This window comes from Tamandua tetradactyla, chromosome 1, assembly GCF_023851605.1.
Source record: "Tamandua tetradactyla isolate mTamTet1 chromosome 1, mTamTet1.pri, whole genome shotgun sequence".
Lineage (NCBI taxonomy): Eukaryota > Metazoa > Chordata > Mammalia > Pilosa > Myrmecophagidae > Tamandua > Tamandua tetradactyla.
In genome coordinates, this window is record NC_135327.1 from 15,770,839 (window position 1) to 15,798,080 (window position 27,242).

General features: G+C 47.5%; 1 protein-coding gene and 1 long non-coding RNA gene across 3 annotated transcripts in view; one reads left to right on the plus strand and one right to left on the minus strand.

The window, feature by feature from the left end:
• Positions 1-27,242, plus strand: part of SLA2 (Src like adaptor 2) — a 43,969-nt gene that overhangs the window by 4,538 nt on the left and 12,189 nt on the right. For both annotated transcript variants that reach the window (XR_013179437.1, XM_077169527.1), the window contains exons 2-5: positions 933-1,066; positions 3,709-3,808; positions 4,234-4,320; positions 4,861-4,964. Coding sequence is in view for 1 of the 2 variants with exons in the window: in XM_077169527.1 (XP_077025642.1) it covers positions 976-1,066; positions 3,709-3,808; positions 4,234-4,320; positions 4,861-4,964 (382 nt within the window). In the remaining variant the exon portion in view is untranslated. The remainder of the gene's footprint in view (positions 1-932; positions 1,067-3,708; positions 3,809-4,233; positions 4,321-4,860; positions 4,965-27,242) is intronic.
• LOC143691325 (uncharacterized) lies at positions 7,131-11,394 on the minus strand. The gene is made up of 3 exons (XR_013179466.1): positions 11,267-11,394; positions 8,558-8,764; positions 7,131-7,419 (listed from the first exon to the last, which is right to left on the minus strand). It is a non-coding gene; the product is annotated as an uncharacterized LOC143691325 (long non-coding RNA).

Consider the following 27,242-nt stretch of genomic DNA (forward strand, 5'->3'; position numbering starts at 1 on the left):
AAAACAAACAAAATACAATAAAACAAGAAAATGTTTAAAGATGTTTCCCTTTCTTCCTCCCTTCCTTCTCTCTGTCTTTCCTTCCCTTCCTCCCTCTCTCTTTAAAAAAAAAAACCTGGGAAGGAACACAATAGGGAGCCAGGAGAGAGAATAAAGGGAGAAGGCTCCCAGGAGAAGCCCCTGGTGAAGTGACACTAAGGGTGAGATAAAGGAGAGGGGCCCCAGCCAGGCTTTCACACACATTATCTCCCTAACCCAGATGCTGGGCATTGTTATCCCCATTTTGCAGAAGAGGCAGTGGAGGTACAGAGAGGGAAAGTGGCTCAACACCTAATCCTCCAAAGCCTTGCCAGCCATCACTGTGTCATGCAGCCCCCCTGTAATCCTACTTTACACTGGGATGCCAACAACAGCCTGTTCAGTGCTACTTTGCTTGTTGTAAACCAGCTCCCAACCCCGTCGGGTCCCCCTTGCCCACCTCTGACCATGGGTCCTGATATGCCTGGTATGAGCTCACTGTTCTGCCCCATTCCCTGCTACCTGGTGGCAGACATGCGACCCCAGGGAACGCTTCCTGGGGAAGGATGGGATCCTAGCAGGCCTGCAAGGTGGGGGGGGGGGGGGGGGGGTAGGATATTCTAGCCAGTGGGCAGGGGCGCTGTAGAGCAAAGGCCCAGAACCTAAAAGAAAAGAGCGTGGCTGTGGTATAGAAAAGGGGAGATGCAGGGAAACCAGGGTCCAGTTTGCAAGAAGCCTTCAAAGTCTGATTGGGGGGCTGGAGCCTGGTCCAGCTGGAAGGGAGAGTACTCGCTCTGTCTGTGAGAGAGATGGGCGGGGCTGAGTCGGGGAGAGGGCTGATAGGGACCAGGGCTGTCGGGGACCAGGCCAGGAGCCATGGGCTTTGTCCCCATCACTCACAGCGTCTCTTTCAGGTTCTTCTTGATGATGTGCTCTGGAGTGTTCTACTGAGGAACGATGGGAAGTCTGCCCAGCAGAGGGAAAGCCCTGCCAAGCCCGAGCTTGAGCCCCTCTGTCCCAGGCCAGGGACCTGAGCCCAGACAAGCAGGTAGGCTGCGGGGCACAGAATAGCCAGCTCCTTCCCAGGACCCCCGGCCTCCACAGGCCCTCCTGACCAGTTCCCCCAACATAGCACAGAGAAGTAATAACTGCCTGCCTACTGCACATCGAGCACTTCCCACTAGCCATACAGGGTCCCTGCCTTTGCGGAGCTTACATTTTAGCAGTAAGGACGTTAAACAACCAGATAAACTAGAAAATATGAGGGACAGGTGCTAACCAGAGCATTAAACCAGGAGGGTGTGATGGCTCCTCAGGAGTCACCCCAGGCTCCCCTCCTCCTAAGTCAGTTCATTCAGAGGCCCCCACCCCCTCCCCACCCCCCACCGGAACTCTCCAAAGCCGCACTGTCCATTACGGGACCCCCTAGCCACACACTGCTACTTAAATTAAAATAAGTTAAATGTAATATGCAGTTCTTCAGTCATACTGGCCATAGGTCAAGTGCTCAGGAGCCACGTGTGGCTGGTGACAACGGAATCGACAGACGGAACTAAGGAGCATTTCCATCACTGCAGAAAGTTCTGTTAGACAGCAGTGCTCTGAGGTGTCTCCTCTTATGCTAACAGGTACCATGAAATACTTGAAGCAAAACTAGGGATATCTGCATTGGTAAAACTGAGCACATGTCATGCAGATGTTGAACCTGTAACCATGATTTTCTAAAACAGTCTTGACTAAAATGCTCAGCTTTTAGGACAATAGGAAAATCAAAATATCCTGGAAATTCTAGTATTTATGTGGTAAAATGATGGCTCTCGGTCTGTTTCTTATTCTCCAAAAGAGCAAACTAATCCTTTCTCAAACCACATCCCGATCTGGGGTTTGGATAATAAGATCCCTCTAAACTAAGCAGCGCTTTTAGGAGGAGGGATGGGGACACAGAGACAGGCCCAGGAGGCTGCAGCATTGATAAACGAGTGTGGGTGGGCGCTGCCCCCCCCTCAGACTCCCCCTCAATGGCAGGGTCCTCCTTCCTCCCCTCCCAGCCCCTGACATCAGCCTTCCCAGGCCCTGTAAGCCGCAGGGCTTCCCTCTGGGGTGGCAGCTGCCTCCCTGTAGCTGCCCCATCTGCATAGAGAGCCCGGGGCCCACAGAGACCCCACAGGAAGAGGCCTGGAAACCACTTGGGCCTCTGCCCTGTCTTCCTCTGAGCCTACCCCAGGGCTGCTGCAGGTGTGACTGCCCTGCCCCCGCCTGCACCCTGAGGGAGCTGCTCTCTTTCCTCCCCAGGGCTCTCCCTGGGGAAGGGTCTGCCCCTAGGGTATGGATTTTGGGCAACCTCCCGCCACAAGACATTAGTCCCTCCACCTGGCATCCATCTGAAATCCCTGAGACTTCAGATAACCTTTTCTTGCTGACCCTGACCATTTCTCGTAGCTTAATGCACGAATGTGATAATATGACTCCTTCTCCTCTCCTGTTACCAAGCCCCTTACTGAGACAGGATGAGGAGGAAGTGGTGGGAGCCCCCCAGCCCGGGGTGCTGGGGCCTGGGTGCAGTGGTTCTCACAGCCCCCAGAGGGCAGGTTTTCAGGCCGCTAGGCCCTGGCGGTGCAGGGTGGCAGGTGCCCAGGGCGGGGCAGGCCCTCCTGCCTGCTATCCAACCCACAACCTCATGGCCACCACTTCCCTGGGATCGTTCCTGGTGGCCAGAGCCTGGGAAGACAGGCCCGCTCTCCTCGGCTCTGCCGCCCTGGCCAGTCCCCTGCCCACACTGAGCCTCAGTCTCCCAGGGAGTTGAGGCCCCTCCTGACCACCCGCGGTGCCCCCTGGGGAGGAGAGTGAGGGTACGGATGTGGCGTGAAGCTCCACCGCCCGCCTGGCTGAGCCTCCACTACCGCCCTGTGCATGCTGATGATTCTAGAACCTACCTCACAGGCGCTCTTGAGGACTAAGGCAGGGCTGGGTGCCCAGCAGATGCTCGGTCAGTGACGGCAGGGTGGACGGCCAGGACCTCGGGCCACCCCCAGGCGGGGCACCACCTCTCCCAGCAGGCAGCACAGGCCCAGCCGCGGCCCTCCACCCAGGCCCAGCACTGGACGGTGGCTAAGCCCTTCGCCTCTTCAACTTCATGGGTTCCTCCAGCAAGGAAACCAAGGGCCAAGAGAGAGGGAGGAGCAAAATTCCACAGTGCAAAGGGAAGTCACCATCCGGCGCCTCTGGCCTCTTCATGACCCCACAAGTCCAGTGTCGGTGGGGTCCTGCCGGGCTCACCGCACGGCCCCCATGGGTCTTGGAACCCAGGCCCAAGCTGCTGGCAGTCCCTGACTTTCCCCTCCCCTGGCCTCTAAGGCTCCTCCCTCCAGGGTCCCTTCCTCCAGGCCTTCCAGAGCTGAGCTGCTGCCCACTTGGAGCCATGGGTTTCAAGTTTCCCTGTCACAGGCTCCCTTTATCAGGATCCACAAAGAACTGGTTATGAAGCACTTGTAGCCACAAGCCCACTCCTCTTGCCACAGCCCACCCTTCTCCTGAGGTGCCCCAGGGCTCCACAGGATCCCCCCACCCCCCTGCAGGTGAGCACCCGGCAGGGGGGCAGCATCGGTACTCTGGGTGGGCTGACGAGGAGGCCCAGCCCCAGGCCTGGAGTAGGCACTGGCCAAAGGAGGTGCCCCCTCTGTCCCCCCGCAGGGAGGGGCAAGGCCTCCGCTGTGGCACTGGGCGGCTTCCCGGGAGGCGAGCAGGCTGAGCCGCCGCTGAGGCTGGGGGAGCCGCTAACCATCGTCTCTGAGTGAGTCTTCCTGGGGGCCCTGGGGGGTGCTGCCGGTTTGGGGTGGGAGGGCAGGGCCTGCTCCTTCCCCCTGGATACCTGAAGGCACACTAATTGGGGCTGGGACTAATGGCTCCTTCTCTGGGACCCTTTCCCACCATGGAGACAGCATTTCCTGGGGTCTTCTGAGAAAAGAGCGCGACACATGGTCCTAGTGGTGGAAGTTCAGCAGCTCGGCACACCTGCAGGAGGGTGGGTGTGGGCTGGGAGGGGCCTCGACTCCTACCGCCTGCCCAGCCGTGGCCCAGCAGGTCACTGGGCAGACTGCTGCTAGGAACGCTGGGAAGCCTAGGGGCCAGCCTGGGAGCGGACCGGGGACTCCGAATGGCCAGTTCTCAGGGCTCTGGCCCTGCTGGAAAGGCCCCACCTCTCCTTTCTCTCTCCAGGGATGGAGACTGGTGGACGGTGCTATCGGAAACCTCAGGCAGAGAGTACTGCGTCCCCAGCGTCCATGTGGCCAAAGTCTCCCATGGGTGAGCTCCAGCCCCTGTCTTAGGGCCGCTCCCTGCCTGCCCTCATGCGGGCCTTCTCCTTTTGCCCACCCAGCCCTGTGCGGGCCCCGCCAGGCAGAGCGGCCCTCACAGGTCGGTTTGTGAGACGGGGAAGCCGAGCAGGGGGCTTGGGAGGGCTTCAGGAAGGAGGTGTAGCGGGCTGGGCTTTGGAGGGCCGGCAGGCTCCTGGTGGTGGAGACTGCAGAAAGGACCCTCAGGAGATGGGGGTGTTTGAGGCAAGAAACTGGAGGGGCCATTCTTGGAAAAGGTGAGAGCTCCAGTGTGGACAGGGCGGGGCTGCTGGGCAGTGGTGGGAGAGAGGGTGAGGCCACCCTTCCCGGCCCCCAGGCCACTCATGAGGTCTCCAGGCAGAAAAAGCTGGGTTCAGCCCCATGAAATTGACCTCCCAAGCCCCTGAGCCAGGCCCTGAGGGGCCACAGAGGGCGAGAGGGTTCTCGGGCCTCTTCAGTGGACCTCAGCAGTCTCAGGCCAGCCCTTTCCCTCTGTCCTTCTCCTCCACAGGTGGCTGTATGAGGGCCTCAGCCGGGAGAAAGCCGAAGAGCTGCTGCTGCTGCCTGGGAATCCAGGAGGGGCCTTTCTCATCAGGGAAAGCCAGAGCAGGAGAGGTAGGCAGACTCAGCCCTCACCACACCCTTCGTGTGGGGGGAGCTTCAGGGAGGGGACGCACCCCTCGCTGCCTCCCAGAGAAGAGGCTGTACCTCACTCACCTGGCTCTCACTCTATCAGACGCAATGTCCCGAGCCCCAGCCCGGTGCCTAGACCTTCATGGGGCTGTGAGGGCCCTGAAATGACCTGCTAACTCCCAGGCTGGGGTCGATGAAAACAGGCCCTGGCAGAGGAGGGGGCCACTAATACGGGAGCAATCAGGGAAGGCTTCGTGGAGGTGTGGCTGTTGAGTGGACACTTGAAAGATGTTCCTACAGGAACCCAGGCTGGGACAGTGGGCTGCACTGCGGGACAGGAGGTTAGGAGAAGCAGGAAAGACCAGAGCACAGAGGGCCCTGAAAGCCTGGCTAAGAAGCTTGCATTTCCCCCCGAGGCAGCAGGAGCTGTTTTTTGGTGGAGAGATGCTAGGAGCTCAGGGAAAGTTTTGGGGGGAAATGAGAGACCACAGTACAATGACTCCCAAAATGTGTTCTGTGGACCACTTGCTCTGAGATAAAGGGGATAGGAACATCAGTTTGGGGACTGCTGAAAATCATATTCCCTGAGAAAAGCACAGTGCATCTTAATACAGGACTTCTCATTGGGCATCATTCCAAACATTTTTTTTAGCTCAGTCAAAAAATCTTTAATTGAGAATGTCAAATGTTAGTAACAGGTATTTTTATGCCCTGCTTATGAGAGTATCCATTGGAAAAGCAACTTTGGAAACCAATTCCCCAAACACTTTTTTTTTTTTAACATGGGCAGGCACCGGGAATCGAACCCAGGTCCTCGGGCATGGCAGACAGGCAGACAAGCATTCTTACCTGCTGAGCCACCGTGGCCCGCCCCCCAAACACTTTTGAACACAGTAATTTTTCATCGTGTGGCACTTAGTAATATTTACTCCGTATTCATTTATTCATCAATTACATCTCAAGAGCCCACTGTGTGGGGAGACTTCAGGGAAGGTAAAGGAGCCAAGTGTGGGCCAGGGCATCCGTGCTGATGAGCTGGGGCAGGTCCATGCTCTTGGAAAAGAGAGAGCAAGGGCACATACTTTGGAGTTGGACGGACTGACTGTCTGGCCACCATGTTGCTGCCATGAGATCCCACCAGCAATAGCACAATTACCTAAGTTTCTGAAAGTGGGTGTGAATGTTCTACGGCTTGAGGAGGGATTCAGGCTCAGCCAACACTTTGACAAACCGGGACTTGCAATAGACTATAGCAACAATGTTTCCTGGCTCTGGCAAGCAATGGTTCCTCCCTCTCCAAAACACAATTCTTTGGCAAAAAATTTGAGACATTGACAGGGTCTCCATGTTTCGGATCAAAGCCAGTCAGAGCAAGAAAACGCGTTAAAGTCACCTCCTGGATCTTCCTCCCTCACTGTAAAGACCAGGAAACAGAGGCCCAAAGAAAGGTAGGGACATGTCACATGGCATGTTAATGTGGGCCTCCCCCCACCCCACAAAGTTGATAGCTTCTGTCTCTGCTGCCCCTGCCTCCCTTGGCACTGCTCCCACGTCCCTTAGGCAGGGGCAGCACTCACCTTTGTGTCTGGCCCTTTAAGTGCCTTCTAACAACTCTGTAGGGATTGTGCTTCCACTGTCCCATTTTACAGGAAACTGTGGCTTAGGGGGGAGAAGTGATTTGGTTCAGAACCCACAACAATAAGGGCAGAGCCTGGATTCAAACTCAGCCAACATCTCACTCCAGACCCCCAAAGAAAGAATTCTACCCATTGGTAGAATTACAAGCACAGCGATAGCCTGAGGAGGAGAGGTTTGGGGGTGAGGACAGGCCTCCTGGTGCTTACCCTAATTTGAATTTACTGTAATGGACTCACATGATCCTTTGCTCTCTATCTCAGGCTCTGTCCTGGGGCCCCTCCAGCCTGTCTTTGCCTCTCCTCCCCTTCCCTGGGGAAATGCCCAGGTTGATCTCTCCTGGACCCCTCCTGTTTTCCAGGCAGCTCCAGCACTCTCATTTCACAAATACCCAAAAGTTGGCTAGAGTGGGCGACTGGCCTTGTCATTGACTGCCCTGTGGGTCAGACCCCTTTAAATGGGTCTCTTGTCCCATGTCGTTCACTCCGATTGAATGAGACCAGATTTGGTAAAGCAGAGCAGAAACTTTATTCTTTGATCAAAGAATGGAGAAGGATGGACTTGTGACCATATAGCACTTTCTCCCAGAAGAGAGGTGAGCGAGGCTCTCTTATAGGAGATTGGGGTGAGATGGGGAAGGGTATGTGCAGGTGGGCATGTGCAGGTGGTCTTTCCTTGCACTTGGCATTTTTGCCCTTGGTATTTCTTGTGCATGGACCCTGTTGTCCTCTTGGGCAGAACTGGTTCATGTTGATCTTGTAGTTACTGGCATCCTGCACTTAGTTTCTGAAAGCAAGCATAGCTTAACCAAAAAGTTAGGTGTAATTTTCTATGAGCAGCCACTCAATGAAGCCTTTTCCTGGTAACAGGCCCTCCCCTGTCTATATCCTGCTTTTCGTTCTTGAAGGGCGTTGAGGGCAGAAGGTCTGGCTTCTGTAAGTGCTTCCTACTGAACATGGACATTGTCATAGGGCCCATAGAGGAAAAAAAAGTTTTCTCTGGCTAGTCTAAGGTACATGTGATTGTTACTCAACTGAAGGCTTAACTGTTGACAACCCTAGGCTATAACTATTTGTAGCTTGATAGCTTCTAACCTTTTATTAATGAAGGATGCTAAACAGGAGAGAAGGCAGGTATCAGAGATGAGCAGTATATTGGGGAAGGGATCACATATCCTACTGTCCACATGCCAATTGTCTTATTGGTGTCTAGGCACTGGGTAGCGATTGCAAGCCCTTTCTCACTGATACCTAGAAACATGAGTCCCTTCCCGAGGCACAATTTCCCTGGGTAAGGCACTTGTGTGTTTATCCCCAGAGATGTGTCTTCAGGAGAGATCCAAGACTTAGTGTCCAGATTTGGGCAGAGCATGGTGTCCTGGTTGTTACAGCCTGGGTAGTCACTGCTCCATAGGTTTTCCTGGCTTATGAAGGGGCTAGCCTGTTGTATTTGAAATTGGGTGAGGCAAGTGTCATCTCAGGCACAGATGGGATTCCATCTGGGGTCTACATTGGAGTGCCAGGCAATTTCTCTCACCAGTAGACACCTTGGCCCATCAGGGCAACCCTCATTGTATTTCACAGGACAAAGCCGAATGGGATGGATGTGGATAGCTGGGTTGAGAAATGTCTTATTGGCTCTGAATATTGGATGCTTTAGCCATATTGATTTATTGACTGGGTGCCCTTCCCTCCAGAGGGTTTCTCCAGACTCCCCAGTGGGTTGGTTGTAGCGGACCCAGCAGTTGGAGAGATTATGTCCTCTAACAATATCAGATGCAATCTTAATGCATGTGTTATTGGCCCTTGGAATCATTCGGCCCAGGGTTCTAGTCACTGAAAAGAGCCCAAGTAGGAAAATAAGACTCATGGCTGAGCAGCCCATCCCATACAAGCCCGGAGATTCCCTGGCCTGTAAATCTAGAGCAAAATCATACTTACCAGAAATCCTGTTGCAAAAGTGAAAGCACATGCATTCAGGGCTCAAAATTCAGGCGTAAAAGTTGCTCAGCTGCAGTTCTCTGAACAGAAGTCTTAGATCTGATGGAGGCTCGCAGGAGGAATAGAGAGGTTTGCTGTCTTGTAGCTTCTCAGTGGCTGGTTCAATTGCCTCTTTCACCCTGGTGTGGTGGATCCACAGAGTAATACCTTGTAATTTAAGAGCAGAGTAGGTACTTAAAATTACCAGATATTCTCAGGAGGCAGAGAGGCCAGCAGATATATGGGTTGGGGACCACAGGACCAACACCCTTGGTGGCCTCATCTACTGCTCTTAGGTACAACCAATATTCCCCAGTTGGCTTGCTGACAGGAAGTGTGGGGGTGTTACGTGCTGGCCTGCAAGACTCGATGAGTCCCTATTTAATAGATATCTTATCACAGGGGTTATGCCTTCTAGGGCTTCTTGCCTTGAGGGGTATTGCTTTTTATTGGGGCATGCTTGTCCTAGCTTCAATTTTACCACTACCAGCTGGGCTCCAGTGGCCTACCCCACCCCGTCAGGCCCTGGGTCCAGACCCTGGGATTTCTCCCTGGTAGCTCCATTGGGGGTTCCATTTGGGGTTCCTCCATTTCCCTTTTGGTCATCAGCATGATTAGTTTATGTCTTTGTGCTCGGGGTACATTTACTTCTAATTGGTCTCCCTGCAAATGTATCACTGTCCCTAACTTATATAATAAGTTCCTCCCCAACAAATGGATAAGGCGGTCTGGCACATACGGGAAGAAGTATAATAGAGTTTGTGCATTCAGTTTGCACTCTAAGGATTCTATAAATGACTTGGTGTTTTTGGATTTCCAGATTCTCCCATTATATTACATCTGCTGGGTGAGTGTGCCAGGTTTGGGGTTTTAACACTGAGCAAGTGGCTCCAGAATCGATTAAAAATTCAGTGGGCTTATTCCCTATGCCCAGCATCAGCCAGGGCTCCTGGAGAGTTACGGGAGCATGTTGAGAAGCCCCCCAGCCCCGTTATTCCTCATCTGTCTGGACCATCCAGAAGCTCTTTTGGGGGGGAGGGGCCTGGTTTGGGTTGTCCTCCTTTGCCCTCTGCAGGGGTGAAAGGGGCATCCCCTCTTCCAGTGCTCTTCCTGCTTTCATGTTGCACACTGGTTGGGCCCCGGGCTCCGGGTCCTCTCATCTTCTCAGGCAGTGAGGACTCACTCACCCACGCTGGTTCTCTCTGTCAGGCGAGTCCTTTCCTGGTCTACCCCACCTTCCCTGGAGGACGACAGCCACTGGGGTGCCATCCCTGTGGGGCCTTCCTGTTTTTTCTTCTTCTAGCTCTCCATTGTGGAACACCCTATGGCGACCTCCACCAGCTTAGATATGGGGGAGTCCAGTTTTTAACTCCAACTTTTGCAGCTTATGCCAGCTGTCTGGGGCACTTTGTGGAATAAGGGGTGCCTTCAGGGCAGCGAGGGAGGCTGCGGGCTTTGCTTGGGGTGCCTGGTCTACACCATGGATCTTGTTCTAACTTATGGGCTTTTCCCCAGCAGCTTTCCTCCCCCTCAAGAGCATGTTCCAGGGGTGTCCTAGCCTCAGCTTATCCTAGTCCTCTGCGTAGTCCCACCCAGGATCTCTGGCCGGAACAGCCAGGTCGCCTGGTCTCCTTACTGGGCCACCTGGTTTTCCTTGTCCGCGTCCTCCCTTGCCTTTGTGGGGACAGAGGTCTTTTCTTCCCCTGACAGGAGAATGTTTAGGAGGGGCTGTATGTTGGTGGATTACAATTTATGTGGCCTATGTAGCCTTCTATTTTGGTACAAGGCCATAAAGAATTGAGCATACAGGATCTTGTCCTACTTGTTGGTTCTTTGGCAGAACGAGTCTAATTGGAGGGTGGTATCCAAGCTCAGCGAGCTGTTTACCGGCCACATGTTCCTATCTCTGATTTGTATCGGGGCCAGGCAGCATTGCCGTAAAAAAGAGAGAGAGAGAGAGAGAGAGAGAGAGAGAGAGAGAGAGAGAGAGAGAGAGAGAGAGAGAGAGATCAGCTGATTTTGGTGTGGCAGTGTGTGTGGCTGGTTGTTTGCGTCAGGGGATAATACCCCAATGACTTCCAGTATTTAGGACGCATCCCGGTGGGCACGCCTAACTCATGGCTCCCCTACTGGAGAGTTCTTCCCTGTAAGCAGAGGACGGCTCCTGAGGGGCAGATCCTGGTGGCTTGTGGAGACACAAATCCCATGTGATTTCACCCAGATGAGGTTTCCTATCTGCTTGGCCTGAGGCTATATCCGGCCGCCAGAAGGTGCATTGGGCGGTAACTTCCCAGTGGGTCAGGAGCAGCTCCCCTCCGGTGGCACTCATGGTGAGAAAAGACGTGTCTTTCCTTCTTGGTGCTTAAGTCCACCTCATGAAAGTGTGGCTCTCAGGATGGCTTTGAGGAGACTCTTAAGGAGGTTTCCCAGCTTTCCAAGGTCCCAACCGGTCCTCCCGAGCCCCTAGAGGGAGGAGGGAATGCATTCCAGGCTTTTCCTTCTTAGCCAGCAAAGTCCATGTTTTATGAGACCTGCCACTCCCCTAAGGAGCAGGAGAGGGGGCAGGGTGTTTCTGTGAGTCTCACCCCGGGCAGGGCAGGTAAGGGGTGTCCCGGCCAATCCCCAGCAATACAGAGGGCATGTGAAAAGGGGTTCCCAGGGACTACTCACAGCTTCCCTGGCAGTGGATTGGGTCCTCCTGGTGCTGGCTGGGGAGCTTTGAGAGCGTCTGTGTGGGAGAAAGAGTTCGGTAGGGCTTCCTGAGATGGGCACAGTAGACAGGATGGAGTAGACTCTAGCTCTCGCGAGAGGAGGCAGGGGCCAGTGGGGTTAGAGAGATGAAAGCTAAGACAGGAAGAGAAAGCTCTTCTACAGTCATTTATCACCTTTCCTCGGGCCTCCCTCAGAGACCAGGGTCCTGCTGCTCAGGCGTCCTTGACAGAGTCCCTTCTAACCAGGCATGCCTGGTTGCTTGACTTTAGAGCTCTCCCTTTCCTGTTCTGTTGCTAAATCGAAAACAAGCCAAAAAGCTTTCTGTCCATCCATGTTCACAAAGAAGGCAAGCTCAGAAAAGACTGAGCAGGACCACTAATATCTGCCTGCCACAGCAGGGGGCAGGGAGGGGGGCTTTACTGGCTGGCCAGCAAATGGGACCCCTCCACCCCTCCTCTGACATATGGGACAAAAGAGGGCCGAGGCTGGTCCCCATGGAGTCACCAAAATTTGTTAACACCCCACGGTTCAGACCCCTTAAATGGGTCTCCTGTCCCTTGTCACTCATGCCAATTGAATGAGCCCAAATTCAGTAAAGCAGAGTGGAAGCTTTATTCTTTAATCAAAGAATGGGCTCATGACCATATAACACCTTCTCCTGGAAGAGAGGTGAGCGGGATTCTTTTATAGAGGATTGGGGTGTATGCGTGGGGTGGGGGCAGGGCTTGGGCAGGCACAGGTGGTCTTTCTTTGCATTTGGCACTTTTGCACTTGGTATTTTTTGTGCATAGGCTCCATTGCCCTCTTGGACAGAACTGGCGTATGTTGGTCTTATGATTACTGGAATCCTGCACTTAGTTTCTGACAGCAAGCATAGCTCAACCAAAAAGTTAGGTGTAATTTTCCATGAGCAACCACCCTGATGACGCCTTTTCCTGGAAACAGTCTGGGTGCAGCAGCTGCAAACAGGAAACCGCACCATAGATGCTGCCGGGGTGAGGGGCGCTGCAGGAGGTGGGTGAGCTTGAGAAGCCACAGGAAATGCTCCCTGCTCAGCTGCCTGCTGTCCTCCTCTTCCACTCCTTCTCTGGCCTGGTTCAGTCCCAAGAGTCGGGTGACCAGCCCTCACTGTAAGGCTGCCCCTTTATAGGAAGGCACACATACAATGGGAGAGAGAGAAATAAGGGATGATGCAAATAAGGGTCCACAAAATTCCTGGGTTTAAGGTTAAATTTGCCCTTGAGCTTCCTTGTAGCCAATAACAAAAGGGGAACAGATCAGAATGCAGCTCATGATCAAAAGGGAAGAGATTTTTCCAATTCTCTAGGAAAGGCAAATGTTTCTCCTCATACTAACATCTAACTTCTCCCCAGGACTTCCTCCAGGGCAGTGTTTGCCAAGCTGCAGGGCATGACCAATTGGTGGGTCAAGAAGTTACTTTAGGTCAGAGGCGCTAGAGCTGTGGTTCTCAAACCTTAGCATATATCAAAATCATCTGTGGGGCTTGTTAAAAAACAAACTGATGGCTGGGCCCCACTGCCCGGGGTTTCTGATCTGTGGGTCATGGGTAGGGCCTGGAAATTTGCTTATCTAGCAAGTTCTCCCGTGCTGCTGCTGGACCACACTTTGAGAACCGCTGAGCTAGACTTTGGCTGGACAATGGAATCACCTGGGGAACTTTCAAACATGCTGATGCCTTGGTCCCACCCTCAGAGTTTCCGATTTAATTAGCCAATCAGGGGTGTGGCCTGGACACTAGAATTTGTAAAAAAAAAACCCTGGGGGATTCCAATGTGCAACCAGGGTAGAGACCCTCTGATTTAGTGGGTCTGGGCTAGTGAGAGTTTTTAAGGAAATAAAACGGAAAGCATGGTCAATCGGGGGTGGGGTAAATATTGCTTCCTAAAACTTTTTTTTGTAACAAACATTTTTTGCTTTAGTCTCACACATAAGGTGACATTTTAAAATACTAATTGCCATCTATTTTCAGCACCTTGAAATAATGATATTCCTTTGTTCTTCCTCATGCAAAAACATTTTTTAAATTTGTACATTTAGTCACTATTATTATACACTCTAGGCATTCCTAGGTTATACCATCTCAATCTTTAACATCTATCTTTCTTTCTGATTTCATTTATGTCCCCAGCCCTATTCCCTCTATCATTCTCACATGCAGCTTCATTCAGTGTTTTAGCATAATTGTATTACAGTTAGGTAGTATTGTGCTGTCCATTTCTGAGTTTTTGTATTCAGTCCTGTTGCATAGTCTATATCCCTTCAGCTCCAATTGCCCAATATCTTACCCTATTTCTATCTCCTGATGGTCTCTGTTACCAACGAAATATTCCAAGTTTTTTCACTAATGTCAGTTCATATCAGTGAGACCATACAGTATTTGTCCTTTTGTTTTTGGCTAATCTCACGCAGCATAATATCCTTAAGGTTCATCCATGTTGTTACATACTCATAACTTTATTCTGTCTTACAGCTGCATAATATTCCATCGTATGTATATACCACAGTTTGTTTAGCCACTCGTCTGTTGATGGACATTTTGGCTGTTTCCATCTCTTTGCAATTGTAAATAATGCTGCTATAAACATTCGTGTGCAAATGTCCGTTTGTGTCTTTGCCCTTATGTCCTCTGAGTAGATACCTAGCAATGGTATTGCTGGGTCATATGGCAATTCTATATTCAGCTTTTTGAGGAACTGCCAAACTGCCTTGCACAGTGGTTGCACCATTTGACATTCCCACCAACAGTGAATAAGTGTGCCTCTTTCTCTACATCCTCTCCAGCACTTGTCATTTTCTGTTTTGTTGATAATGGCCATTATGGTGGGTGTGAGATGATATCTCATTGTGGTTTTGATTTGCATTTCTCTAATGGCCAGGGACATTGAGCATCTCTTCATGTGCCTTTTGGCCATTTGTATTTCCTCTTCTGAGAAGTGTCTGTTCAAGTCTTTTTCCCATTTTGTAATTGGATTGGCTGTCTTTTTGTTGTTGAGTTGAACAATTTCTTTATAAATTCTGGATACTAGACCTTTATCTGATATGTCGTTTCCAAATAGTCTCCCATTGTGTAGGCTGTCTTTTTACTTTCTTGATGAAGTTCTTTGATGCACAAAAGTGTTTAATTTTGAGGAGTTCCCATTTGTTTCTTTCTTTCTTCAGTGCTCTTGCTTTGGGTATAAGGTCTATAAAACCGCCTCCAATTATAAGATTTATAAGATATATCCCTACATTTTCCTCTAACTGTTTTATGGTCTTTTAGATCTTTGATCCATTTTGAGTTAACTTTTGTATGGGGTGTAAGATATGGGTCCTCTTTGATTCTTTTGCATATGGATATCCAGTTCTCTAGGCACCATTTATTGAAGAGGCTGTTCTGTCCCAGGTGAGTTGGCTTGACTGCCTTGTCAAAGATCAAATGTCCATAGATGAGAGGGTCTATATCTGAACACTCTATTCAATTCCATTGGTCAATATATCTATCTTTATGCCAGTACCATGCTGTTTTGACCACTGTGGCTTCATAATATGCCTTAAAGTCAGGCAGCGTGAGACCTCCAGCTTCGTCTTTTTCCTCAAGATACTTTTAGCAATTTGGGGCACCCTACCCTTCCAGATAAATTTGCTTATTGTTTTTTCTATTTCTGAAAAGTAAGTTGTTGGGATTTTGATTGGTATTGCGTTGAATCTGTAAATCAATTTAGGTAGAATTGACATCTTAACTATATTTAGTCTTCCAGTCCATGAACACGGTATGCCCTTCCATCTATTTAGGTCTTCTGTGATTTCTTTTAACAGCTTCTTGTAGTTTTCTTTGTATAGGTCTTTTGCCTCTTTAGTTAAATTTATTCCTAAGTATTTTATCTTTTTAGTTGCAATTGTAAATGGTATTCGTTTCTTGATTTCCTCCTCAGATTGTTCCTTACTGTAGAAACACTACAGATTTTTGAATGTTGATCTTGTAACCTGCCACTTTGCTGTACTTGTTTATTAGTTCTAGTAGTTTTGCTGTGGATTTTTCAGGGTTTTCGATGTATAGTATCATATCATCTGCAAAGAGTGAGAGTTTTACTTCTTCCTTTCCAATTTTGATGCCTTGTATTTCTTTTTCTTGTCTAATTGCTCTGGCTAGAACTTCCAACACAATGTTGAATAACAGTGGTGATAGTGGACATCCTTGTCTTGTTCCTGATCTTAGGGGAAAAGTTTTCAGTTTTTCCCCATTGAGAACGATATTAGCTGTGGGTTTTCCATATATTCCCTTTATCATTTTAAGGAAGTTCCCTTGTATTCCTATCCTTTGAAGTGTTTTCAACAGGAAAGGATGTTGAATTTTGTCAAATGCCTTCTCTGCATCAATTGAGATGATCATGTGATTTTTCTGCTTTGATTTGTTGATATGGTGTATTACATTAATTGATTTTCTTATGTTGAACCATCCTTGCATACCTGGGTTGAATCCTACTTGGTCATGATGTATAATTCTTTTAATGTGTTGCTGGATTCGATTTGCTAGAATTTGGTGAGGATTTTTGTATCTATATTCATTAGAGAGATTGGTCTGTAGTTTTCTTTTTTTGTAATATCTTTGCCTGGTTTTGGTATGAGGGTGATGTTGGCTTCATAGAATGAATTAGGTAGCTTTCCCTCCTGTTCAATTTTTTTGAAGAGTTTGAGCAGGATTGGTACTAATTCTTTCTGGAATGTTTGGTAGAATTCACATGTGAAGCTATTTGGTCCTGGACTTTTGTTTTTGGGAAGCTTTTTAATAACTGATTCAATTTCTTTACTTGTGATTGGTTTGTTGAGGTCGTCTATTTCTTCTTGAGTCAAAGTTGGTTGTTCATGCCTTTCTAGGAAGTTGTCCATTTCATCTACATTGTTGTATTTATTACCATAAAGTTGTTCATAGTATCCTGTTATTACCTCCTTTATTTCTGTGGGGTCAGTGGTTATGTCTCCTCTTCCATTTTTTATCTTATTTATTTGCATCCTCTCTTGTCTTCTTTTTGTCAGTCTTGTTAAGGGCCTATCAATCTTATTGATTTTCTCATAGAACCAGCTTCTGGTTTTATTGATTTTCTCAATTGTTTTCATGTTCTCAATTTCATTTATTTCTGCTCTAATCTTTGTTATTTCTTTCCTTTTGCTTGCTTTGGGGTTATTTTGGTGTTCTTTCTCCAGTTCTTCCAAATGGACAGTTAATTCCTGAATTTTTGCCCTTTCTTCTTTTTTGATATAGGCATTTAGGGCAATAATTTCCCTCTTAGCACTGCCTTTCCTGCATCCCATAAGTTTGATATGTTGTGTTTTCATTTTCATTTGCCTCGAGATATTTACTGATTAGTCTTGTAATTTCTTCCTTGACCCACTGGTTGTTTAAGAGTGTGTTGTTGAGGCTCCAAATACTTGTGAATATTCTGGCACTCTGCCTATTATTGATTTCCAACTTCATTCCTTTATGATCTGAGAAAGTGTTTTGTATGATTTCAATCTTTTTAAATTTATTGAGACTTGCTTTGTGACCCAGCATATGGTCTATTCTTGAGAATGATTCATGAGCACTTGAGAAAAAAGGTGTATCCTGCTGTTATGGGATACATAATGCACATTTAATACATAAATGTCTGTTAAGTCTAGCTCATTTATTGTAATATTCAAATTCTCTGTTTCTTTATTGATCTTCTGTCTAGATGTTCTGTCCATTGATGAGAGTGGGGAATTGAAATCTCCAACTATTATGGTAGATGTGTCTATTTCCCTTTTCAGTGTTTGCAGTGTTTGCCTCATGTATTTTGGAGCATTCTGGGTTGGTGCATAAATATTTATGATTGTTATGTCGTTGTGTGAATTGTTCCTTTTATTAGTACATAGTATCCTTGTCTCTTTTAACTGTTTTACATTTGAAGTCTAATTTGTTGGATATTAGTATAGCTACTCCTGCTCGTTTCTGGTTGTTATTTGCATGAAATATCTTTTCCCAACCTTTCACTTTCAACCTATGTTTATCTTTGGGTCTAAGATGTGTTTCCTGTAGACAGCATATAGAAGGATCCTGTTTTTAAATCCATTCTGCCAGTCTATGTCTTTTGATTGGGGAGTTCAATTCATTAACATTTAATGTTATTACTGTACAGGTAGTACTTCTACCATTTTGCCTTTTGGATTTTATATGTCATATCTAATTTTCCTTCTTTCTAAACTCTTCTCCACACCTCTTTCTTTTCTGTTTTCACATCTGTCTCTAGTGCTCCCTTTAGTATATCTTGCAGAGCTGGTCTCTTGGTCACAAATTCTCTCAGTGATTTTTGTCTGAAAATGTTTTAATTTCTTCCTCATTTTTGAAGGACAATTTTGCTGGGTATAGAATTCTTGGTTGGCAGTTTTTCTCTTTTAGTAATTTAAATATATCATCCCAGTGTCTTCTCACCTCCATGGTTTCTTCTGAGAAATCTATGCATAGTCTTATTGGGTTTCCCTTGTATGTGATGGATTGCTTTTCTCTTGCTGCTTTCAAGATCCTCTCTTTCTATTTGACCTCTGACATTCTGATTAGTAAGTGTCTTGGAGAACGTCCTTTTGGATCTATTCTCTTTGGGGTACGCTGCACTTCTTGGATCTGTAATTTTAGGTCTTTCATAAGAGTTGGGAAATTTTCAGTGATAATTTCTTCCATTAGTTTTTCTCCTCCTTTTCCCTTCTCTTCTCCTTCTGGGACACCCACAACACGTATATTTGTGCGGTTCATATTGTCATTCAATTACCTGAGTCCCTGCTCATATTTTTCCATTTTTTTCCCTATAGTCTCTGTTTCTTGTTGGATTTCAGATGGTCTGTCCTCCAATTCAGAAATCCTATGTTCTGTCTCTCGAAATCTACCATTGTAGGTTTCCATTGTTTTTTCATCTCTTCTACTGTGCCTTTCATTCCCATAAGTTCTGTGATTTGTTTTTTCAGACTTTCCATTTCTTCTTTTTGTTCATTCCTTGTCTTCTTCATATCCTCCCTCAATTCATTGATTTGGTTTTTGATGAGGTTTTCCATGTCTGTTTGTATATTCTGAATTAATTGTTGTATCTCATTTGAATTTTTGGTTTGTTCCTTTGACTGGGCAATATCTTCAATTTTCCTAGTGTGATTTGTTATTTTTTGCTGGCCTCTAGGCATTTAATTACCTTAATTAGCTTATTGTGGAGATTGCTTGCACTTCTTTTTCCTAGGGTTTTCTTCCTGGATGAATTTGTTGTCTATCTGTTCTTTGACATTCAGTTCAGCTTTTTCTGGACCTCTAACTTAGGTTTTGTTTAACAGAGGATAATTTTTTGGTTCTTGTTTTCTTTCTTGCCCTGGTGCCTTTTCACCCCCACCCTTAGGAGGGTCTATGTAGGTATTATAGACTCCAGTCAGTTTTTCTGGACTAAACTGGCCTCCTATCAGGGGGAAGGAGTCACCTGCATCAGTTTTCCCTGAGAGTGAGAACCTGCAGGTTAAAAGACCTTCCTGTGAAGTCTCTGGGCTCTGTTTTTCTTATCCTACCCAGTATGTGGCGCTTGTCTGCCTTCAGGTCCCACCCACATAAGATGATGTAGTACCTTTAACTTTGGTAGACTCTCCCTGCTGGGGCGTGGTGGAGCCAGAGGAGAGGTTGTAGGCTGGGTTTAATGGCTTCCAATTGCCAAGCCCTGGTGTCTGAATTCATTGAGGGAGGGATTCCACCTGAGTTGGAATCCCACCTCTCCCCTGGGGAAGGTACAGGTGGGAGAAAAGCCCTGAAAGCAGCCCGTTTCTGCCTATGCCTGGGGCAGTTGCAGCCCGAGAAGTCCTGCCGCTGAATCCAGAGGCAGCCAAGCCTCCATAGAAACACAGCCACAAAAACCTCCATTTCCTCCCCTTTCCTCTTTTTCCATGAGCCCAATGAGCGACCTCTGCCTTGACCAGGTTCACCTGGGCTGGGGGCCTGTTTTTAGTAGTCAGAATTTGTTAATTAATTCCACAACTGGCGTGTGGTTGGACTCAGCCTCTGCTGCTGGTAAAGGCTCTTTCCTTTCCCCTCTGGGAAGCAGCCTGTGGGGGAGGGGCGCCAGCCGCCGGCTGCCACGGCTTGGGGAACTCACGGTTCTGGGGTGGTTCACAGCTGGTCCAGACTGGGGTACGCTGTGTGTCCAGTCACTGATGTGGCTCCGGGAGCTGTTCTGTAGTGTTTCTGGTTATTTAGTAGTTGTTCTGGAGGATAAACTAAAACGCACACATTGCTAAACCGCCATCTTGGTCACATACCCCCTGATTCCTAAAACTTTTGTTTCAGGTAATTTTGAGCATGTGTGTCCTGGGTTCTAATGTAAAGTTCATACTGGTTTGCTGTCAAAAAGCGTTTAAGCACTGCTTCTTTAGGGGCTCCAATGATGACAAAGGGCGGAGGTTCTCAGATTTGAGGGTACAGGAATCATCTGGGAAATTTGATGAAAATGCAGATTCTCAGGCCCCACCCCAGACCAAGTGACTCAGGGGTAAGGTCAGAAATCTACTCCTTTAACAAGTTCTTTGAATGAGTTTTATGTTCTTACATTTGGAAACACAGCTCAGGTCTAGGAAACCCAGAATTGAGTTCTAAGAAAATGTCTTTTACATGCACTAGGAAGCTTGTCTTAGAAATGATCGTTAACTGTTGGCCCAGTGAGTGAGGGATAGCCCACTCAGCTTTCCTTTGGCCACCTCTTGTGTGGTCCAGGCCTAGGCACACCTCTGGGAAGGGGGAGCTGCAGGGCTGAGCCTGGTGGGGACTAAAGAGGAAGCTAGGGACCCCACCCCCAGAGCCCCCAGGGACCTTCGAGCCTCTGGGAGCACGACTCCGAGTCTGCAAGGGGAGAGGTGTCCCCACCACCCCCGAGCACCCCAGCCTGCCTGGCTGTGTCGTCTGACCCAGGCCTGGGAGAGCCTGTAGCCAAGGGACCTTGGGGCTGCTGTGGATGTCAGGGCGGGCCCGGCAGTGACCCCAGCTCCCTTCCCGCCATGGGTCTGGGTCCATGCTGGGCACCGCCAGGGGGAAGCCAGCCAGATGTGGCCCCTGCCTCCTGGCGCTCACCTCTGCCACTCCATCCCTCGGGAGGCACCCACCCGGCAGCTCCTTCCCGCAGGCCTCTGAGCCTCTGCTCCTGGCACAGTCTCGGCCAATGGCCAGAAGCCCAGGAGGCCGGTTGTCACCTCTCCCGTGGCCCTGGTCCTGCAAGGCCCACCTCCCGCCCACGGCTCTGACTGGGGACCCCTCGCACTGCAGATCCCACCCTCCCCCTGGCACCATCCTCACCAGAACAAACCACCTGGGAAAACCCCCCGGAGGACCCATGGTGCAGCAGTCGGCATTGGCGGAGCCTGCTGGGCGTCCTCTGGGATCAGGATCTTCTCCCTTCCTTGCCTGTTTGCTGGCAGCTCCCTCTCCCCACCCTCCATCCAGCCACAGCTCCCTGTTCCTTCCTCCTGGCCCCACTGCCCCCAGCGCGTTCTCTGAGCACTGTGAGCCAGCCTTGCTCTTCCCTCCCCCAGCGTACCCTTGCTCGAGCTTTCCCCTCACCCTGAGGAGCCTTCCCTCCATCTGTCTAGGTAACAGACCCCTAACATCCTTCATGAACCTGTCCCGACGTCCCCTCCCCAGGTTATCTGTCACTCTCTGCTCTCAGCCCTATTGCATCTTAAAGGAGACATCTTCTGTAAACGGATTTCCTGATGCAAAATGAGGATACCTGGTCTAATGAGAAAGACTCGGGGACTGAACACCTGTATTAAAGACCATTAAGGTAAGCCCAGCCTGTGGGACATGCACAGCACCCATTTCCCCAGGGCTGGGAGACCCGGTGACATGCTGGGCCTGGTGAGCACCCACGTGCAGTAGGTATCAAAACTGAAAAAGTGAATGAGTGAGTGAAGAATTGATCCCAGCACTATCTGGGCTCCCAGATGGGAAGGAATGAGTCCAAATGGTAACATGGACTCCTCAAAGCTGCTTGTAGTTGTGGCTCTGTGGCTCAGAGATTCATTCATCTGACAAATAGATATTGCATCCTGACATATGCTGGGCATGGCTCTGACCACTGGGGCTTCAGCAATACGGGAAGCAAAATCCCTGCTCACAATCTACTGGGTAATGTGGACAGTGAATAATAAAGTGCCTGCTAGTGATAAGAACCATGAAGAGAAACTAGAGCAGTGTAAGGAGAGTTAGAGTGATGGGACATGAGCATGTGGGCTTTTTTAGCATGGTGTTCAGAGACAGGGCCTCAGAGGTGACAGTCCAGCCAAGACCTGCGTGATGTGAAGAGCAGTCCTGGCAGAGGGTACAGCTGGGGCAAAGGCCCTAGGGCAGGCACATCCTCAGCAATGCTTCCCTCCATGCGTGGAGCAGGCTGAATGAAGCGCTGAGGGAGACAGGGCACAAGGTGGGTGGGCCATCAGGTGTTGGGTCATGACGGGCCTTCCCAGGGTGAGGACTTTGGGTTTATTTTAAGTGTGATGGGAGCATTCTGAGAAGGGGAATGGCACGACCTGATCCCTCAAGTTCTGTGAAGAGAATAGGTGGCAGTAAGGGGGACATGGGACCAAGGGATGCTGTGGCCAGGTCCAGCCGGGTGAGGGTGATTGGACTCTGAATCTGTTCTGAATGCAGTCAGGAGGGCTTTCCGTCTGTCTGTATATGGGTTTGAGAGGAAGAGAGCAGTGAGAATGCCTACAGTCTGGGCTGGGGCTTTGGGCACAGATGCATGGTGGAGCTGCTTACGAGGTGGGAAGATGGCAGGGGGATAAGTCAGAGCCACCCCTTGCGAGGCTCCTGGTTGGTTCTGCGTGTGCAGGGAGTTGAGGGACAGATGGTGGCAGGGTGGACGCTTGGTGCCACAAGAGTGCTGGCATCTGGGCCGGCCAGAGCTGGGGCTTCCACTGGGCAGGGAAGGCATTCTGGAAGGGAGTAGTCTGAGCAGAACTGGGTCTTAGAAGAAGGCTGGAACACAGATGAAAAAGTGTTCCAGATAGAGGAAGCAGCATGAGCAAAGGACCGGAAGCCTGGGGAGGGTTGTTTGGTGCTCACCATGTGCCGGACATTGTGCTAAAATGCTTTCCCACCCAAATCCTCATAGTAATTTGGTAAGACTGGCGCAGTTGTTACCCTCTTTGCAGACAAAGAAACAGACCTCAGAGGTTAAATGTGATTTACAGACACAGCTAGTGGGCACTGGACAGCAGGGCTGTTACAGTGCATGGTTCTGTGTGGGATTTGAACACTGGCAGTCTGAGTTAGAAAGGAGATGTTCTGGGACTGCAAAGAGCAGTAGGTGCTTGGGACTGGATGGAGCATGCAGGGAGAAGGAACAGCAGGACACAAGGCAGGTACAGTCTCAGGCGACCTCCGTTGGCCACCTTGGCGGCCCCCACATTGGGGCTGGGAGCTTCCTGAAGGCAGAGCTGGCCCCTCTCCCTGAGTCCACGTACCAGATCCTCAGTGAAGCTGCCCTTTCTGGGTCCTGTAATTGGTGAGAGTGATGGGGGTGGACGGTAGCTGGGGGGCATGCAGAAGATGTAGGGTGTTGGTCACTAATTTAACAGGGTTGGTTAGACACAGTGAAAGTTTTGGCTATACGGAGCCTCTGGCAATTCCATATGAATGTGAGGATCAGCTTTCCCATTTCTGAAAGAAATAAAAAAAAAAAAGAGGCTGCTGGAATTTTGATAGGGATCACTTTGCATTTATGGATCATGTTAGGCAGTATTGACATCTTAACAGTATTAAGTCTTCCAATCCATGAACACGGAGGATGTCTTGTCATTTGTTAAAGCCTCTTTCATTTCTTTTGGGGACGTTTTCTAGTTTTCAGCATACAAGTCTTTTACCTCCTTTGTTAAATTTACTCCTAGGTGTTTTATTCTTTTAGATGCTATTCTAAATTGAAGGTTTGTTTTTTTTTTTTCATGATTTCCTTTTCAGATTGTTCATTACTGGTATAGAGAAACCCAACTGACTTCTGCATGTTTATTTTCTATCCTGAAACTTTGCTGGATTTATTAGTTCTAAATGCTTTCTTGTGGATTCTTTGAATTTTATCTATGTAGGATCATGCCATCTGTGAATAGGGATAATTTGACCTCTTCCTTTCCAATTTGGATGCCTTTAATCTTTGTCTTGCCTGTTGCCCTGGCTAGAACTTTTATTACAATGTTGAGTAACAGTGGTGACAGCCGGCATCTGTCTTTTTCCTGATCTTAAGGGGAAAACTTTCAGCCTTTCAACATACAGTATGATATTTGCGTGGGTTTTCATGTAAACCATTTGTCATGTTGAGAAATTTCCCTCTATTCCTAGTTTTGGGTGTTTTCATCCTAAAAGGATGTTAGATTTTATCAAATGCCTTTTTTGTATCAATTGAGGTGATCTTTTTTTTTTCTCCAATCTGTTAATGCAATGTATTACACTGATTTATTTTCTTACGTTGAACCATCCTTGCTTTCCTTGAATAAACTCTCTTGGTCATAGTGTGTGTGTGTGTGTGTATTTTATTGGTGGGGGTATGCTGTCTGGCAGTCACATTTCATTATTTTTCCATGTGAGTATCCCATTATTGCAGCACTGTTTGTTGAATTTTTTTGTTTGTTTGTTTGTTTTGCTTGTTTGTTTGTATTTTGGGAAGCAAAAATACAAAATCAAACCTGGATCTCCCACATGGCATGCAAGAATTCACCTCCTGAACTACCTTTGCACCCCGTATGTATATTTAATATATTATTGAATTGTTTCCCAGCATATTGTTGAGAATTTTTACATCTATGTTCATAAGAGTTATTGGTCTTTAATTTTCTTCTATCTTTATCTGGCTTTGGTATTAGGGTAATGCAGGTCTCACAGAATGAGTTAGGAATTAACCCCTCCTCTTCTGTTATTTTTTAAGCATTCAGGAAGGATTAATGATTAATAGTTTTTAAATATTTAGTAGAATTCACTAGTGAAACCATACCTGGTCCTGGATTTTTCTTTGTTGGAAGGTTTTATTGTTGTTGTTAACTTTTTTATTGTATAGTATAACATATATACAAAGCAAGGAAATAAAAAAGCAATAGTTTTCAAAGCACTCTTCAACAAGTAATTACAGAACAGATCCCAGAGTCTGTCATGGGCTACCATATGATCCTCTCATATTTTTCCTTCTAGCTGCTCCACAATATAAGAGGTTATAGGGCTTAAAAATTTTTTTTCATCATCACAATTGACTTTTTTTCCCTTCTTTTTTGTGAAAAATAATATATATGCAAAAAAAACTAGAAATTTCAAAGCACAGCACCACAATTAGTTGTAGAACATATTTCAGAGTTGACATAGGTTACAATTTCACAATTTTAGGTTTTTACTTCTAGCTGCTCGAAAATACTAGAGACTAAAAGATATCAATTTAATAATTCAGTATTCATATTCATTTGTTAAATCCTGTCTTCTCTGTGTAACTCCACCAATACCTTTGATCTTTCCATCCCTCTCTTTAGGGATGTTTGGGCAATTATAAATTTTTCATATTGGAAGGGTCTGTCACTAATATGGGGTAGGGAGATGGAACTATCTGATGTTCTGGAGAGGCTGGGCTAGGTTTCAGGACTTATCTGGACCAGGGACCCATCTAGAGGTTGTAGGTTTCTGGCAAGTTACTCTAGTGCCTGGAACCCTTGTGGAATCTTATATATTGCCCTAGGTATTCTTTAGGATTGGCTGGAATGGTCCTGGTTGGGGTTGGCAGGTGATGATAGGTAGCAAGTTCTAACTGAAGCTTGCATAAGAGCAACCTCCAGAGTAGCCTCTTAACTCTATTTGAACTTTCTCTGCCACTGAAACTTTATTAATTACACTTCTTTTCTCCTTTTTGGTCAGGATGGAGTTGTTGATCCCATGGTGCCATGTCTAGATTCATCCCTAGGAGTTATCTCCCACGTGGCCAGGGAGACTCTCCGCCTTGGACGGCATGTTCTCCCACATAGGCGGAGGACAATGATTTCACTTGCAGAGTTGGGTTTAGAGAGGCTGAGGCCACATCTGAGCAAAAAGAGGTCCTCCAGAAGTAATTCTTAGGCATACCTATAGGTAGTCTAAGCTTCTCTGCTACCCACATAAGGTTCACAGGAGTAAGCCTCATGATCGAGGGCATGGCCTATTGATTTGGGTGTCCCTGAAGTTTGACACAGTATCAGGGGATTCCCTGATGGTAAGGTTTAATGGTTCCACATTCTTTCTCCCATCTCTCAGGGGAATTAGTCAATACTTTTTGATTATCTGCTTAATATACTCTAGGATGTATCCAGGCATTACAATAATCTGTACAGGATTAAAGTACCTCTTTTTTATTCTGTGCTCCCTGTGTTTCAATCGTTCAGATGAGCTATATAGATAAGATTAGGTTATGCACTACAGAAAATTTCAGTTCCAGACCAAATAAACCTTGCTTCCAATGGTCTCAAAAAGTATGTGTGATTCTAAAATATAGACACTGTCTTCCTTATCTGTTGGGAGGTTTTTAATTCAATCTATTTACTTGTTATAGGTCTGCTGAGATTTTCTATTTCTTCTTGCATCAGATTAGATCATTTGTATGTGTTCTAGTTTGCTAGCTGCCAGAATGCAATATACCAGAAACGGAATGGCTTTTAAAAAGGGGAATTTAATCAGATGCTAGTTTACAGTTCTAAGGCTGAGAAAATGTCCCAATTAAAACAAGTCTATAGAAGCATCCTGTCAAAGGCATCCAGGGAATGATACGTTGGTTCAAGAAGGCCGATGAAGTTCAGGGTCTCTCTCTCAAGTGAGAAGGCACATGGCAAACACAGTCAGGGCTTCTCTCTTGGCTGGAAGGGCACATGGCGAACACGGCGTCATCTGCTAGCTTCTTCTCCTGGCTTCCTTTCATGAAGCTCCCCGGGAGGTGTTCTCCTTCTTCATCTCCAAAGGTCGCTGACTCATGGACTCTCTGCTTTGTGGTGCTGCAGCATTCTCTGCTCTCTCTGAATCTCCTTCATTCTCCAGAATGTTTCCTCTTTTATAGGACTCCAGAAATTTATCAAGACCCACCCAAATGGGTGGAGACATGTTGTCACCTAATCCAATTTAACAACCACTCTTGATTAAATCACATCTCCAGGGAGATGATCTGATTACAGTTTCAAACAGACAGTCTTGAATAGGGATTATTCTGCCTTTATGAAATGGGATTTTGATTAAAACATGCTTTTCTAGGGGACATACGTCCTTTCAAACCAGCACAGTATGTTTTAGGAACTTCCCCATTTCATCTAGGTTTTCTAATTTGTTGGCATGTAATTGTTCATAGTACCCTCTTATAATCCTTGTCTGTTTCTATAAGGTCTATAGTAATGTCCCAACTTTCATTCCTGATTTTGCTTATTTGTATCCTCTTTTAATTTGTCAGTCTGGGTAAAGGTTTGCTGATTTTATCAATCTTTTCAAATAAATTTTGTTTTTATAGATTCTCCTTATTGTTTTTCTATTCTCTATTTCATTTATCTCTGCTATGATCTTTACTATTTCCATCCTTCTACCAACTTTATGTGTACTTTGCTCTTTTCAATTTTTTAAATTGTATTAAGATTTTATTGTGGCCTAACGTCTATACTGGAAAATGTTCTTGTGCACTTGAGAAGAATGTGTGTGTTCTGCTCTTAACTGGGTGGCACATTGTATACATGTCCTTTAGATGGAATTGGTTAATAATGGTACTCAACTTCTCTTTTTCCTTATTGATCTTTTCAGATGTTCTGTCAACTGTTTAATGTGGTGCATTGAGGTCTCCAACTATAATTGTAGAACCATCTTTCTCTCCTTTCAATTCTGTCAAATTTTGCTTCATGTATTTTGGGGACTTTGTTGTGAAATGCATATATA